At 40.4% G+C, this 17,540-nt stretch overlaps 1 protein-coding gene across 2 annotated transcripts in view; it reads left to right on the forward strand.

Moving 5' to 3' along the window:
- The window catches only part of golm2 (golgi membrane protein 2), a 97,347-nt gene extending 80,248 nt beyond the window's left edge, over positions 1 to 17,099 (forward strand). Inside the window, exon 11 of one of the 2 annotated variants that reach the window (XM_078241177.1) lies at positions 13,394 to 16,299. In XM_078241177.1, coding sequence (XP_078097303.1) covers positions 13,394 to 13,476 — 83 coding nt within the window. In that variant the 3' untranslated portion in view covers positions 13,477 to 16,299. Of the gene's footprint in view, positions 1 to 13,393 lie in introns of both variants that reach the window. The other variant, XM_078241179.1, reaches the window with a different exon arrangement.
- The last annotated feature ends 441 nt before the right edge of the window (positions 17,100 to 17,540 follow it).

A 17,540-nucleotide genomic window follows, 5' to 3' on the forward strand; every position in this document is an offset into this window, starting at 1 on the left:
GGTCGTCGTCTTACAGGAAGGACATAATTGTTCTGGAGAGAGTGCAGAGGAGGTTTACAAGAATGTTGTCGGGGCCAAAAAGTATAGCTATGAGGAGAGATTGGCTAGGTTGAGGTTATTTTCCTTGGAACAAAGAAACCCTAGGGGTGGCTTGATTGAGCTGTACAAAATTGAGGGGAAGAGATAGTGGACAGGATAAAGTTTTTCTTAATGGAGAATTCTAGAACCAGGGGACGTAAATTCAAGATAAGTGGCAGAAGGTGTGGGGGCGGGGGAATGAGGAAGAACTTTTTTATGCAGAAGGTAGTGGGTGCCTGGAATTTGCTGCCTGAGTTGGTGGAGGCAGAGACCCAAAACTCTTTTTAAAAAGTACCTGAATCTGCACCTTAAGTAATGTAAACTACAGGGCTAGGGACTGGGTCACCTGGGTGTTTTCACATGGACAACTTGGGCCAAATGGCCGCCTTCTGTGCTGTAACTGTTCCATTGTTTCTATGACAGTGGGCTAGAGGCGGGGAAGCTTTATTGGGTGAGTGTTTATTACTATTTATTCTCTTGCAAAGCCATCATTTTATAATTAAACCAAATAACTTTGAGATATCGAGACCGACTTCCACTGAGACATTCATACAAATACTAGTCTAATTTGTAGGTTGCTTTAATGCCTGTCATTTGATTAAAAACTATGCCAAATGAATTAAAAGTTGCACAACTTTACAATTTAGAAAAATAGATTTAAAAAATTGAACAGTAACTTAGGTACCTGATTTTGTAGTTTCTTCACTTTAGGAATAAGCTAACTATAAAAATCCTGCTATGCATGTGAGATTCATAGAATGGGAGTGCCACACAGCATCTTGTGTGCTGTGTCCTACCTTGGAGGGAATTGATCGTTACATTGTGTGGTGCAGTGAGCGCACCTAGTTTTGCTGAACTTGAAGTATTTTTGCCATGGCAGGGCACAAATAAATTGTATTAAAATAGGAGCATGCAGAGGTGTGAAAAATAGAGTGGGACAGGCAGTGAAATGATATAGTACTGCACATTGATGTCCCAGCAACGAGCCCACCTGCAAGTTCTCCATTCCAGCATGGTGGTTGTTTGAGCCTGGAAGGGAATAGGGAGCAAGAGTTGATCAAGGACTTCCTTGCAGATAGACTGAAAAGTAAGACAGATACTCGGGCCTTCTCTTGTATGCCCTCTAGTAGCCAAATAAATAAATTACCTGCCTGATCTCCCTGGTGGAAGCTGCACACGGGTTAGCTAAGGATAAATGACAAAAACGTTTTTAAAAATGCCTGGAAAAAGAAATGAATGAAATGCTCTCCAATATGTCCAACTAAGTAGAGAATTTTACTTTTTAAATACGTTGTCTTTCTCGGCTAGATAAATTGGTAGCATTGTATACCAATTTGCGAGTCTAGCAAATGATTTTTTAAAATTCAAAGTAAATAATCATGCAGATGACACACTTCGATTTAGTTTCAGCTTTGTCTGCATGATGCCATCTGTTTCTCAACGTACATCAGCTTGACTCTGGCTCTAGTTTTCTCACTGAATCCTGCATGCAAACCTCGACCCCTCAAATGTGTTGACGTTATTTCACCATCTTTCCATCTCCTGGTGTAACTAGTTTCAATGTGCATTCACATTAATTATAACTGTCATTCTAAATGTGCTGGTCACTTTGTCTTTGCATCTTGAATGTTTAGTTTTACTAGCTGTTTTGTCCCACCGGTTATTCAGTTATAAGCTGAAGATTAATTAATACAATGTTAAAATCAGTAAAGTAGATGGGGGGTGGGGGGGAGAAAGACAGACAATTTTTTAGAATCATAAGTACTTTAGATTTGTGCTGAGTACAAAATTATTTTAACCACTGTTGGGTTAATTCCCTCTTCTCAAAAATGGAATTGTTTCAAGATTTCCTTGTCATCTTGACAATAGCATTGCACCAAATTCAACCCCATATTGTATAACCTTGGTAGGATTGTCGTCATAATTTGATCATGGAGTTTGCATGCTTGCAATGTTGCTTTTTGTTTGCACAGTTAGCATATGAATGGGTAACAAAAATCCTGAGATTACTCAATTGTAGCATGTGGGGCTTCCTTGTTGGTGCAAATAGTTTGAACAATAATCAAATAATGAATCATTTGCTCAACCTGGTGCACAGGCTCAGGTTCTCCTCCTGACAGGAATTTTCATGCTTTTAATATTGGCAATGTTTTGTTTCTGTTTTCTGTTTAAATCTTAAAACAGGTGAACACGAAGCAGGATTGTGCTCAGCAATATAACTGCTGTACATTCAGTCATAAATGTTATTTATTGGTACTGGCCAGTTACTATAGCTGGTTCCATTGTTTATATCTTCTCATTGAATGTAGATTCTGTTACTTTTGAATATATTCAGTGTCAATGGGGCACAGTACTAGGTTTGAGTCCAATCCTTAATTCCATAGGGTTTTTTTTCCTTAAATTGTAATTTTCCCTAACTTTTGAAGTTGACTCTTTTAGCTAGTACATTGAGCAAACCTGATATGAATTTTTATTTCATTGGCACATTCCTTTTATTGCAATGTTTCAGCAAATCAATTTCTATCCCATGTCTGAGCATTGCTTCATGTTTAAGTATAAGGAGTAGATTTATAGATGCAATAAAAAGATTGTTGAAATCTGGACCATTTGTCACATTCAAACACGCTCTACCTTGTGGATCTGACTAAAATGTTATTTTCCATTTTTGTATTTTGTAATGCTTTTTAAATTTCCCTCTAGGATCACAAGTTAGATACAGGGGAAAGTAATTTATTTTGGCAGTCAAGAAAGAGTCTATATATAGTTCCCCTCTCCTTCCCATTATGACATGCAACTGTTGATTATTCTGGGTAGGATTTTCGGCCACTCTTGCCCAAGACTGGAAAATCCCGCCTGAGGTCAACAAGGTTTGTGTCCCGCCCGCTATGATTCCTGTGGTGGGCTGGCGAGCGGGATGGGAAAATTCCACCCTTTTGTCTTCAGTATTCCAGAGGTCCATTCCAAATACTTTAAAAAATGTATTCTTTCTTTAATGTGGGCATTGCTGACTGGACCAGCATTTTATTGCCCATCCCTAATTGTTCTCGAGAAAGTGATGGCGAGTCGCCTCCTTGAACCGCTGTCGGCCATGTGGTGAAGGTACACCACAGCGCTGTTAGGGAGTTTCAGGATTCTGACCCAGTGACTCTGAAGGAACAGCCAATACATTTTCAACTCGGGATGGTGTATGGCTTGGAGGGAAACTTGCAGGTGGTATAGCCATGCATGTGATGTTCTTCGAGGTGGTAGAGGTTGTGGGTTTGGAAGGTGCTGTTGTAGGAGCCTTAGTAGTTGCTTATAAATAATGTACATTGCTGCCACTGTGCATTGGTGGTAGAGGAAGAGAATGTTTAAGGTGGTGGATGGAGTGCCAATCAAGTAGGCTGCTTTGTCCTGGACGCTGCCGAACTTCTCTAGGAGCTGTGCTTATCTAGGCAAGTGAAGAGTATTCCATCACACTCCTGACTTGTGCCTTGTAAATAATGGGCATGCTTTGGGGAGTGAGGAGGTGAATTACTTGCAGCAGAATTTTAGCCTCTGACCTGTTCTTGTAGCCACAGCATTTATATCACTGGGTCAGTTCAATTTCTGGTCAATAATAACCCCCAGGATGTTGATAAAGGGGAATCCAGCTATGGTAATGCCTTTGAATGTCAAAGGGAAGTGCTTCGATTCTCTAGTTGGAGATGGCCATTGTCTGGCACTTGTGTTGCGTGAATATTACTTGCCACTTATTGGACCAAGCCTGAATGTTGTCCAGACCTTGCTGCTTACGGACACGGATTGTTTTTTTAATCTGAGGAGTGTGATGAAACCCAACTGACGGTATGTGCACAAGTGCTGCCACCTGAAACACTGGTTTCGTCTGGTGCATTGTTTTTTGGATATTAGCGAGAAACATTTGTGGAAACTGTGAGAACTCCGACCTCTCCTTCATTAAACAAACAAATAAAAGTATTTATTTAGTAGAAGAAAGATAATACACAACAAAGAACAGTCTTCCACTTCGGCACATAAACAATAAACACTTAGTCCCTCAAAGACTGAAAACCCAAACGCGTCTGTTTCCTCCGTATCTAAACTCTTGTTTCCCAAACAATTAGGCTGGCGTGGTTTCCTTAATGCAGAGAAGGCTGAGGGGGGAACCTGATAGAGATGTACAAAATTATGAAGGACATAGATAGCATAGAGAAGAGGAAACTTTTCCCATTAATAGATGGACCAATAACCAGGGGGCATAGACAGGAGATTGAAGGGATTTGAGGAAAAGCTTTTTCACCCAGAGGGTGGTGGGAACTCGCTGCCACAAAGGGTGGTAGAGGTGGGAACTCTTGCACCATTTAAGAAGCATTTAGATGAGCACTTAAAACACCATAGCATACAAGACTATGGACCAAGTGTTGCAGTGGGTCTGGATTCACATGTAGGCCAGACCAGGTAAGGATCGCAGATTTCCTTCCCTAAAGGACTAAAGGTGAACCAGATGGGTTTTTATGACAATTGGCAATATTTTCATGGTCATCATTGGAATTTTAATTCCAGATATTTTGTTGAATTTGTATTCGACCCAGAGCATTACCTTGGGTCTCTGGATCACTAGTCCAGTAAAAAGAGCACTGCGCCACCACCTCCCCCTCTACAGCTAAGGCTGTTCTGCTGTCAACAGGGTGATACCAAGTCAGCTCCTGATGCTGTGATGCAGCTTTGAAGATGAAATCCTTGTTTTATTTTAATTGCAATTGTTGAATGAACGATTGCAAGTGAATTTATAATGGATGCAGCAGCGCAAGGGCTGTTGCCTATTTTTGGAAAAGACACTTTTTATCTAGGTTTAGGTGTGGAGGAAAGATTATTAGGCAATCTTCTGTTGGGGGAGCAATCTTTGCTGCTCTTGTGCGTCTAGTAGCTGAGAGCAGCTGCTTTCTGATTTAATGTTTACAAACCATGCAAGAACAATAATTTTAGTCAGTTGTTTACCATATTACAAGCAACATTTATTCTGTGTACTTCAAAGTTATAAATGTACCTTTTGGCTGTCAAAGTCCATTGTGCATTTCTGTGTGTCAACAGGAGAATTAATTCCTTACTGTTTGGATCAAACCTGTGGTTGCTCTTTGGAAAAGCGTTTGATTTCTGAATGCAGACTTCCCACAGGTCTGTTCCTTGGTATCAGAGCTGGAATGTTTATGTCGGATTGCAGTCCCTTGTGTCTGCACCTCTCCAGTGAACTTGAATTTACTTACCACAAAAACAGAAGATGCTGGTAAACCTCAGCAGGTCTGACAGCATCTGTGGAGAGAGAATAGAGCCAATGTTTCGAGTCAGGATGACCCGCTGGCTCTACTCTGTCTCCACAGATGCTGTCAGACCTGCTGAGATTTTCCAGCATTTTCTGTTTTTGTTTCAGATTCCAGCATCTGCTTTTATCTTTGTAAAAATTTTTTTTTTCTTGTATTTAGTCAGATCTGCATCTGAAATGGGGAAGATTAATTTTCACTGAGCTCATGATCATCCTGATATAAAATGGCAGGTGTTTAGGTTTACAGAATGGGATTTTGAAATTAAAACTAAAAGAAAAGAGGTGGTTGTATCACTTCAGATGAGAACAGTCATCACTGGATACATCCACATCAGATCTTTTTCCCTTTAAAAGCAATATGGTTCATCTCTTAGCCTGTGTATCTGTGGATATGCACTCCAAGGTCCCTCTGACCTTCAATACTTTCCAGGCTCCTACCATTCATTGTGTAATCTATTTACTTTGTTAGCCCTCCCCAAGTGCATTACCCTCGCACTTTTTTTCCGGGTTGACTTGCTCTGCCCACCGTTTATCTCCTTCTATCGTGTACATCTATTCTCCTCACTACCCTACCAATCCTTGTGTCATCAGCGATCTATGCCTGGTTAAGATGCTGTTTTGGAGAGATGGGCTGAATGGCCTCCCGCACTGTTGGGATTCTATGATGGACCTCATCAAATGCCTTAATCAACACACTTGGTTACCTCCTCAAAGAATTTGTTTAAATTTGTCAAACATGACCTTCCTTTGACAAATCCAGGCTGACTATCCCTGATTACTCTTTTGTCTATCCAAGTGCAGATGTTTTGTCTTCCCCACCACTGAAGTTAGACAGATTAGTCTATCCCTACCTCCCTTTTTTAATAATGGGACAATGTTAGCGGTCCTCTGACACCACATCTGTGACCAGAGAGGATTTGGAAAATTTACTGCCAGTGCCCCTGACATCTCCTCCCTTGCCTTCATCAACAGCTTGAGATGTACCTCATCCAGGTCTGCGGATTTATCCACCTTCTGAGGCTGCTGAGCCTGCTGGTACTTGGTAACTTCCTCTAATATTTCAGTCCTCCATCCTCATGTCTACACCTGCGTCGTCCTTTTACATTGTGAGGACCAACACAAAGTATTCATTGAGGAGTCCCCACAAAGAACAGTACAGCACAGGAAACAGGCCCTTCGGCCCTCCAAGCCTTGGTCCAACTAGACCAATCGTTTGTATCCCTCCATTCCCAGGCTGCTCATGTGACTATCCAGGTAAGTCTTAAACGATGTCAGCGTGCCTGCCTCCACCACCCTACTTGGCAGCGCATTCCAGGCCCCCACCACCCTCTGTGTAAAAAAACGTCCTTCTGATATCTGAGTTATACTTCGCCCCTCTCAGCTTGAGCCCGTGACCCCTCGTGATCGTCACCTCCGACCTGGGAAAAAGCTTCCCACTGTTCACCCTATCTATACCCTTCATAATCTTGTACACCTCTATATTAGATCTCCCCTCATTCTCCGTCTTTCCAAGGAGAACAACCCCAGTCTACCCAATCTCTCCTCATAGCTAAGACCCTCCATACCAGGCAACATCCTGGTAAACCTTCTCTGCACTCTCTCTAACGCCTCCACGTCCTTCTGGTAGTGCGGCGACCAGAACTGGACGCAGTACTCCAAATGTGGCCTAACCAGCGTTCTATACAGCTGCATCATCAGACTCCAGCTTTTATACTCTATACCCCGTCCTATAAAGGCAAGCATACCATATGCCTTCTTCACCACCTTCTCCACTTGTGTTGCCACCTTCAAGGATTTGTGGACTTGCACACCTAGGTCCCTCTGTGTTTCTATACTCCTGATGACTCTGCCATTTATTGTATAACTCCTTCCTACATTATTTCTTCCAAAATGCATCACTTCGCATTTATCCGGATTAAACTCCATCTGCCACCTCTCCGCCCAATTTTCCAGCTTATCTATATCCTGCTGTATTGCCCAACAATGCTCTTCGCTATCCGCAAGTCCAGCCATCTTCGTGTCATCCGCAAACTTGCTGATTACACCAGTTACACCTTCTTCCAAATCATTTATATATATCACAAATAGCAGAGGTCCCAGTACAGAGCCCTGCGGAACACCACTGGTCACAGACCTCCAGCCGGAAAAAGACCCTTCGACCACTACCCTCGGTCTCCTATGGCCAAGCCAGTTCTCCACCCATCTAGCCACTTCTCCTTGTATCCCATGAGCCTTAACCTTCTTAACCAACCTGCCATGTGGAACTTTGTCAAATGCCTTACTGAAATCCATATAGACGACATCCACGGCCCTTCCTTCATCTACCGTTTTTGTCACTTCCTCAAAAAACTCCACCAAATTTGTAAGGCACGACCTCCCTCTTACAAAACCATGCTGTCTGTCACTAATGAGATTGTTCCGTTCTAAATGCACATACATCCTGTCTCTAAGAATCCTCTCCAACAACTTCCCTACCACGGACGTCAAGCTCACCGGCCTATAATTTCCTGGGTTATCCCTGCTACCCTTCTTAAACAACGGGACCACATTCGCTATCCTCCAATCCTCAGAGACCTCACCCGTGTCCAAAGAAGCGACAAAGATTTCCGTCAGAGGCCCAGCAATTTCATCTCTCGTCTCCCTGAGCAGTCGAGGATAGATGCCATCAGGCCCTGGGGCTTTGTCAGTTTTAATGTTCCCTAAAAAACCTAACACTTCCTCTCTCGTAATGGAGATTTTCTCTAACGGGTCAACACCTCCCTCCGAGACACTCCCGGTTAACACGCCCCTCTCTGGATCCACACTGAAACTGCCCTATATGGTCCCTAATTGGGCCTATTCTTTCTCTAGTTTATATTTTAAAAAACCCTTTGGGTTTTCCTTTTATTCTATCTGTCAAAGCTGTGTTGAGCCCTTTGTATCTTCCAGAAGCTTCTCTTTTTATCTTAATCCTGATCTTTAAATGCCCTGACAACCAGGATTCTCTTGTTATCTCCTCCTTGAAGGCCTCTCTTCTGCTCTGTCAGTTTAATCTGCAAGAAGCTGCACCCAGTCCACTTAGGCCAAATCGTATCCTTTCTTTGTAAAATTATGCTTTTTCCTGTGGCTCCTTGCATTAAAATATATTTCATTTAACCTCGCTAGGCTCACTTAACAGCATTGTGGGTCAACCCACAGTAAGTGGATTGCAGCAATTCAAGAAGGTGGCTCAACACCACCACTTCAAGGGCAACTAGGGATGGGCAATAAATTTTGGCCAGCCAGCAACGTCAATGTCCCATGAATGAATAAAAAAATAATCTAGCCTATGTTTCCTCTGCCTTTCAGACTCACTGGCATTTTAACTTTTAATTCTATCTCAGTTTCTCTCCCTTCTGAACTATTTGTCCGGATCCCACCCTCTACCGATTAGTTTAAATCCGACCAACAACACTAGCAAACCTCCGCGCGAGTATGTTGGTCGTATTTAGATGTAGCCAGTCCCAATGCCCCAGGAATCTGAAGTCCTTCCTCCTGTACAATCTCTCCAGCCATGTATTGATCTGCTCTAGTCTCCTGTGCCTATACTCTTGTGTGGCATTGAGAGTAATCTGGAGATTACTACCGTTTCAATTTCCTCCCTAACTCCCATTCGTTCTCTGCCTGAACTTAAGCTGAGGAATGGCCACGTCCTGAAAAGTGCTAACCACGAACTCCTCAGCTTCCTGATTGCACCATAGTGCCCTCAGCTGCCGTTCAAGCCCAAAGCCTGGAGTTTGTGTTGCTCCAGCCAAAGGCGCTTCCCGCACACATGAACACACAGACCACCTGGAGTATCTAGGATTTCCCACATAGCACAGGATGTGCAAATCACAGGACTGAGTTCCCCAGACATAACTAAATAGAATATAATATATACTATACCAAAAAAGTCTTATTCTTATGTCAGACAAACTAGAACCCCTTAACTCTATCAAATTAAGGAATTTAGTTTTGAAGTTTTAAAATGAAGTTTTTAAGCTGTACTTGCAGTCTAAACTAAAATCAAAATCTGGTTATTTTCCTATTGCTTATGTTTCTTTCTTAAATGTACCTAGCCCTTATTAAAAAGTGTTTTTCTAATTCTCAGCTATTTATTGACCTTCCCTAACAATAACAGCATCAACTTCCGTTAGCAATGAATGCCAAAATTCAATTTGCCTTCCTTATTACCTGCTGCACATGCATACGAACTGTGATTCATACATGACAACATCCAGATCCCTCTACACTGAAGCATTTTGAAGTCTCTCTCTATTTAAATAATAAGTTGCCTTTTTATTCCTCCAACCAAAATAGATAACTTCACACTTATCCATGTTAAACTCCTTCTGCCACGTTTTGACCTACTCCCCTAACTTATCGATGTCCATTTGAAAATTTCCTGTTTCCTCATTGACAATGTGGTAAAGCAAATGTGGCTATAGTACAATCTATTCCTGCATCCAGGTCATTAATATAGATTGCCAATATAATTTATGTTCATAATAGGTTCATGGCACACTATTTGTAACCCCCACAGAGTTTCACTGGCTGTCTTGTCTGGAGACAATACACATCTTTTTAGCCTGTCTTGATGCTCTCTCCACTCACATTGTTTTGTTTCTTAAAGACTTGATTAGTTGTAAGTATTCGCATTCCAACCATTATTCATGTAAATTAAGTCTGTTTCTTTATATGCTCTGTTTGTGAACGGAATTCCCACTCACCTGAAGAAGGGGCTTGCAGCTCCGAAAGCTTGTGTGGCTTTTGCTACCAAATAAACCTGTTGGACTTTAACCTGGTGTTGTTAAACTTCTTACTGTGTTTACCCCAGTCCAACGCCGGCATCTCCACATTCTGTGACCAAGCCAGTTCTCCACCCATCTAGCCACCTCCCCCTTTATCCCATGAGATCCAACCTACCATGAGGGATAATGGATTCCAACAGTTTCCCAACTACAGACATTAAACTAACTGGTCCATAGTTTCCTACTTTTCTGCCTTTCTCCCTTTTTGAACAGGAGAGTTAAATTAACCTTTTCCAATCCACCAGAACTTTTCCAGAATCCAGGGAATTTTGGAATATTATAACAAATGGCTCCACTTCTCTGCTGCCACTTCCTTTAAGACCCTAAGATGCATCAGGCCCTGTGGCTTTAATCAGTATTTTTTGCTAGTGTTGGTGATTTGTTTTACATTCCTCCTTTTCTACTACCTTTGTTTTACCTGTTACTATTGGGATGGTTCTAATGTCCTCCAGCATGAAAACCAAAGCAAAATATTGATTTTGTGCCTCTGCCATTTGTGTCCCCCATTATCAACTCCCTGGTTTTTTGGTCTTTCTACCTCATCCACTAGGACCAAATCTGTCCTCCTGGCCTATGTAATTACCTTGGTTTAACACCAGAACACTAGTTCTGGGCTCAGGCTTATTGCCCTCAAACTGAATTTGAAATTCAAGCATGCAATGATCACTTTTCCTTAGAGCCTTTACTACAAGATCATTAATTAATCCCATCTCAGTGCATAATATCAAATCCAAAATTGCCTGCTCCTTGGTCAATTCAACAACATGTTGATTCAACAACATGTTGGTCCAAGAAACAATCTCAGATACACTCTATGAACTCTCCCTCAAGACTGCCCTTGCCAATTTGATTAATCCAGTCTATATGCATGTTAAAATCACCCATGATTATTGTATCTTTCTTACTAGCCTTCAGTATTTCCTGGTTTATACTGTTCTACTGAGGACCTATAGATTAATCCCACCAGGGATGACTTTCCCTTGCTATTTTTTTCTATCCAGACTGATTCTGCATCTTGATCTCCAGTGCCAATATCATTTCTCACTCCAGCACTGATCCCTTCCTTTACTAATAAAGCTACACCACCACCTTTTCCTTTCTAGCTATCCTTCTGAAACACTGAATACCCTTGGATACTCCGCTCCCAGGTCTGGCCTGGAATTTTCCGGCTATTCACACCCTGTCAATTTGTCGCTCAGCCAAATCTCCGTTCACTGCAGCGGGACCAGAGAATCCCACCGGCATGGTAGGGCGTTGGGGAGAGAGGGATCATGGGGTACATGTTCATAGCTCCTTGAAAGTGGAGTTACAGCTGGACAGAGTGGTGAAGAAGGCATTCGGCATGCTTGGTTTCATCGGTCAGAAGATTGAATACAGGAGTTGGAATGTCTTGTTGAAGTTGTACAAGACATTGGTAAGACCACACTTGGAATACAGTGTGCAATTCTGGTCACCCTATTATAGAAAGGATATTATTAAACTAGAAAGAATGCAGAAAAGGTTTACTAGGATGCTACCGGGACTTGATGGATTGAGTTATAAGGAGAGGCTGGATAGACTGGGACATTTTCCTCTGGAGCGTAGGAGGCTGAGGGGTGATCTTATAGAGATCTATAAAATAATGAGGGGCACAGATCAGCTAGATAGTCAATATCTTTTCCCAAAGGTAGGGGAGTCTAAAACTAGAGGGCATAGGTTTAAGGTGAGAGGGGAGAGATACAAAAGTGTCCAGAGGGGCAATTTTTTCACACACAGGGTGGTGAGTGTCTGGAACAAGCTGCCAGAGGTAGTAGCAGCGGCGGGTACAATTTTATCTTTTAAAAAGCATTTAGATAGTTACATGGGTACGATGGGTATAGAGGGATATGGGCCAAATGCGGGCAATTGGGATTAGCTTAGGGGTTTTTTAAAACAAAAAGGGCAGCATGGGCTGAAGGGCCTGTTTCCATGCTGTAAACCTCTCTGACTCTGAACGGCCGGAAAATTTCAGCCCTGATCTCTCTAACCATATCTCAGTAATCGCCACCAAATCATATCCCTTTGTTTCTTTTTGTGCTATTAACTCATTAATTTAATTCAAATTCTATGTGCATTCAGATACCAAGCCTTTAAATTTGTTTTATTATTATATATAGTATTATATTTATATATTATATTACTATTATTTATTCTATTTTTCCCTACTCTTGTATGATTCCCTAATATCATAAGTGCTCATAAATAATAGCCGCTTCTCCAACCCCACCAAGTTACACTTTAATCACAGGCTGTAGAGAGACAGAGGGTGCATTGTAATCTCATTTACACTGACCTATAATGAACTGACAACAATGTTGTGATCATATCACTTATCCTCATTTATAGCCTGTAAAGTACTGGACTCCTTGGACCTCAATAAGAGACTTGAATGCATTAATCTTAGAATATAAGGATCATCATTCGTAGGATACAATTGTAAGAACTGATTCTGAATGCCGAGCATTATATTTATGCAGCTTGTCATGATGAATGTTTTCCTGGGCATGTTATGAACAATAATCAATAGCATTGTTATATAACTGTAGCAAATGTTATAAATTATCTTGCTTGCAATGGTTGTTGTATTGCTTAACTCACTTCTCAGCTACAGACAAGATTTCAATTTAATTGAATTCTTTTGTGGATCTGTGGGGTAAAAAGATCCTGGCCTGGTACTTGGTCATAGTAGCCAAGAAAAGTTTAGGATTAATCTCTCTGTGCTGAGTTAGAGAATATCAGCCGGACAGCTTCATATATACTGCCATTGACTTTAGTGTTCGTAGGTTGAGGAGGAAAAGATCTGTGAGGTTTGCTGTCCTCATTTTGATCTAGTCTTTACCCCTGGAATGTACGCACATAATAATGATTGGGTAAAGACAGAATCTGGCTCAGTTGTGATTGTCTTCATAGTCAACTATCAGTGCCCGCATTCATGAGTAATAACCAATGACTGAGGTGTTGGAGCCACAAATCACTACCTTCAGAAGAGGACAGGTGGAGAAAAGGATTAATTCTAAATGTAGTTTAATTTCCTTTTTTTAAATGTTCATATAGTTTTCACAATGAAAAATGAAGTTTGACCCAATAGTAAGAATTTTGGACTAATTTTTAAAATGTGGATTGTGAATTCACTCCTAAAATACTTAATCTTGATTTCTAATTTTGTTAATCCTCTCATTTCCAATCTCAGATGAGGAGGAACAAGACCTTCCAGGGGGCCTGAACAACCCTGCTGCGTATGAAAATCGCCGTTTTGCAGTTGACGGTTTGTAACTGTTTGCCATGGAGTGGAATCCAGGTTTATAGGCTGTGGAGGGAATCTTGAATCTGACTCTCAACGCAATAATGCAAAATCGTTGTACAGTATGCCATGGCCTTTTTCTTTTTACAAGTGCATTACTTGACAAGTTTGAGAACTTCTGGTGTTGATGTCCGGTGAAATAGAAGGTGATGCAGACTAATATTTCTTAAAGATTATAAGCAAATTGTTTAATTGATTTATAATTGCAAACATTTGGTGGGGGGGGGGTGGGGGGAGGGGATTTCATTTACCTCTGTACATTATTTTGTATATTTTGTACTTTTGAAGATTTTATGAAAAAATTTAGTTTTCATTTTGAGAAAGGTTTGGCGTTCACAAAACCATTACATAAACATAATAAAATCAGCGAAAATGACTGTCCAAGCTCGCAGTAATCTGCTATATTCAGGTTATTCAAAGTAGCATTTGAGAACTGATCTGTTTAAATTTACTACACTTACAAAAAACTTAGCAACTAAATAGCCGAAACATTTTGCTTTGTACAGCCATCTACAAAATTTAATTTTGCTTAGTGAAGTTTTTGCATTGTGCTGTGAAAACAGTAAATATTAGTCATAGAGGTATACAGCACAGAAAAAGGCCCTTTGGCCCATCATGTCTATGCTGGTCAAAGACCAACCACCCAACTATTCTAATCCCATTTTCCAGCACTTAGCCCATGGCCTTGTATGCCTTGGCATCGCAAGTGCACATCTATAAGAATTATCTCCTTGGTTCTTTGGTAGAAGTGATGAGAAGCTATTGTGGTGATTTGAACGCATTCTAACTTTAACACTACAAGAATGTCGAGATACTTGTACTGATTGAACCCAATGCAACAGAGAAAATTCTTCTGAAAAATATTCAATATAAGCATTGTTTGAATATTAATTTTCACACTCATTCCTTTTGTTGCTTCCATCAATTGTTTATTGCTATGTAAATTTAAAAAAGGGACAGCAATGAAACTTGGACAGTGCTACCTACAGACAGACATGGAATGTGCACTCTGTGAAGAGGTTGCTGAATTGAGGAGCAGTGTCACAGTGGAACTCAGTGTTGTAAAAAAAAACACCAACTTGAAAAATTGTGATGCAGCGTGACCCTCCTTTAGGTTGTTGTTGTTATTACTATTGGTGAGTAGAGTACTAATATATCTTTCCTAATGAGTTAAATATTAGACATCTTCTCAAGGGGGATTGGAATGGGCAATAAATGCTGCCCTAGCCAGTGACGACCACATCCGATGAATTAATTTTTAAAAAATCTCCATTTCTACTCCACTAAGTGAGCGTAGGCTCTTATGCTTGACATAAACTGACATTAAATAAGCTTTAAAGAAGCTCATCTCACAATGGTGTTTTAGGTATGGTTTTCATTCCTTGAGATACAGTTAACCACTTTTCCTCCTTTGGGCTTTTCCTGTGTTACGTGGGATTGCTGGTTGATTGCTCCTTCATATCACCATAATGTTTTTGGATTTAACGGGTGGTTTTACAGCTGGTTGCCCTTCCTGCCATTAACACTCCCCTTTTAAAGGGTTGGGAACTGTCATTGAATCACACTGGCCTGCCTGCTGGATTCTTGCATGGCAAACAAGCCATGGAGTGTGACTTGAACTGGGCCATCAGGCTCAGATGTAGAAGAACTTACTCATTCAGCCACTCCCTCTTCCCATCCAATAAACTAGTGAAATTATGCTGAATCTTTTCCATGGCTTTAATATCATTCCATGGCTTTAATATCCTTCCTATATTAGGATACCAAAATTGAAGAAAGCTCTTAAATGTGGTTTTAAAGTGTCTCATATGGAACTGAAAATCACCACAGCGGTTTCAATATTGTTTCACCCTCTAATGAGTTAGCCAGGCGGTAAAATGTTGCACTATCACTTTTAAAGTGAATGTTGTAGATTTTCTACATTGTACAAAAAAAGTATAGCCCTTTAATTTACTGTTGAAGTAGGAAGCAAAAAATACTGTGAAGACACAATTTGCAGATTTGGGAAAATATAGACAGACTAGAAATGTATTGCAATTACTAGCTCCATGAATTTGAAATCTTGTTTAGAGTTAGAATGTTCATTATTAGGTGTAATAAATTTGATTGCAAAGTTTGTACTTCAAAAATTAATTATGTTCAGAGCAAATATTGGGATTTCAAGTGTAGAAGAATAATGCATTTTATCTTTTTAAGCATAATGAGCTTAAAGAATAAAATACTGCAATATATCTTCTGTGGAATAACTCGAGAGTCACTGCAAACTTTATTATGGCCCTTCTAACCTCATGTTAGGTAAGGTAGCCCTCAATAGAAGTGATAATACATCTTCCGTGAATTGTGGGATCCCATCAATGCCATTTGAGTGGACACTGTGGAATGCAATATGTAAAATATTCATTTTTAAGCAAGTGATTAACAATTTAATAATGGAGAGTGAGTAGTACAGCTCATAATGAACCTTCTGGCCAATCAATTACTTCATTTTATGGTTCCTTGCATTATCTGAAGCACTAGATTGAATTACACCGTTTCTAACTTGCTTCTGGGTATCTTATTCTGTAATTGGCAAATTTAGTAATGTAAACAAATATCAGTAGTTCCGCCTCTGTGTGCAGCTTTTTAGGGAGGGCTGGGGTTGTTCTTTGCCCAAGTTAAATAATTACATCGGATTTTTGTGCTTCTGAAATGTTTCACCCGTGTTGTAAAACTGTAAAAAGATGCTGCATGGTAAAATGGTTTATGTTCCTCTGATTTGTTTACAATACTTTGAATAAATGATTTATTTGAGTTGGTGAAGAGTGTGTTTGTGAAATGCTGTTGATTAATACCTGCATCGTTTGGACTGTCTACCAGAAATGGCCTTGAAACAAAATGTACGTCCATTTCAATACCTTTTAAAAGTAGTGTGAGGAGTTCAGACTTTGGGATGGGAAAATTGAGAGAATATGTGGACATCCGTGCAACTTCATCTACATCAGGAAGTTCTAAGTGTCTATGAACATTAACTTCTCAGCAGAAATGTTGGAAATACCCAGCAGATCTGGCCCCACGTGGAGAATGAAAGAGTTAACATTTCAGGTCAAAAACCTTAATTCCCTTAGCACTGTGCTATTGGATATTTACTTACATCCATCTGAAAGGATTTGACAGCATCTTGGTTTAATGCCTCATTCGAAGGACGGTACCTCCAAAAGTGCAACACTCCTCCACTACACTGGAGTGTTGTCCTTGAGTTTTGTGCACAAGTCCTGAAGTAGGACTTCAAATCAGAATTTTCTGACTCCACGAGTGCCACCAACTGAGCCAAGGCTGACACTAGTAGGAGATGATTACTGAAGTTAAGTCTCTGGCACAATGGAACATAGTTACTCGGAGCACCATTCTATATCTGATCATTTTTCAAGAGCCACAAGTGTTGTAATCTTGAACTGGGCATGTGTTGTATGTTTTTTATTCCTCCGACAGCCCTCCTGTTCTGGTCTTGTTCTCCTTTGAGTTGCAATTGGAAATGAGGTTCACAAAGTATTTCCAGCTTGAATGTTTTTCCAGCAAAAAAAAAAATTCTAACTAAAATAAAAATGTTTTTTCTCTAGGGGTGTGGGTCTGTCTGGTTATTTTAAATGGTTTTAGTACTAATTTATTCAGGTCAAAGAACCCATTGCTATTTTACATGCTACCAATTTGTTTGACATTCTCATGTTTTATAGCTTACTGAACCTACAACCAACCATTCCTGATTATAACCTATATTTTTGTCTTTCACCAAAGTCTAATGGTAAATTCTTTCCCATGTTCTAAAACATTTGTGAGAAAGGGCAGTGTAATGACAGCTATAACTTCCAAAGAGTGTCAAGTAAGTAATGGTATCTGGCTAATTGAAAACGATTTGATTTGATTTATTATTGTCACATGTATTAACATAGTGAAAAATATTGTTTCTTGCGCGCTATACAGACAAAGCACACCGTTCATAGAGAAGGAAACGAGACCATAGAATGTAGTGTTACAGTCATAGCTAGGGTGTAGAGAAAGA

This window comes from Mustelus asterias, chromosome 24, assembly GCF_964213995.1.
Source record: "Mustelus asterias chromosome 24, sMusAst1.hap1.1, whole genome shotgun sequence".
In the NCBI taxonomy this organism is placed as follows: Eukaryota; Metazoa; Chordata; class Chondrichthyes; order Carcharhiniformes; family Triakidae; genus Mustelus; species Mustelus asterias.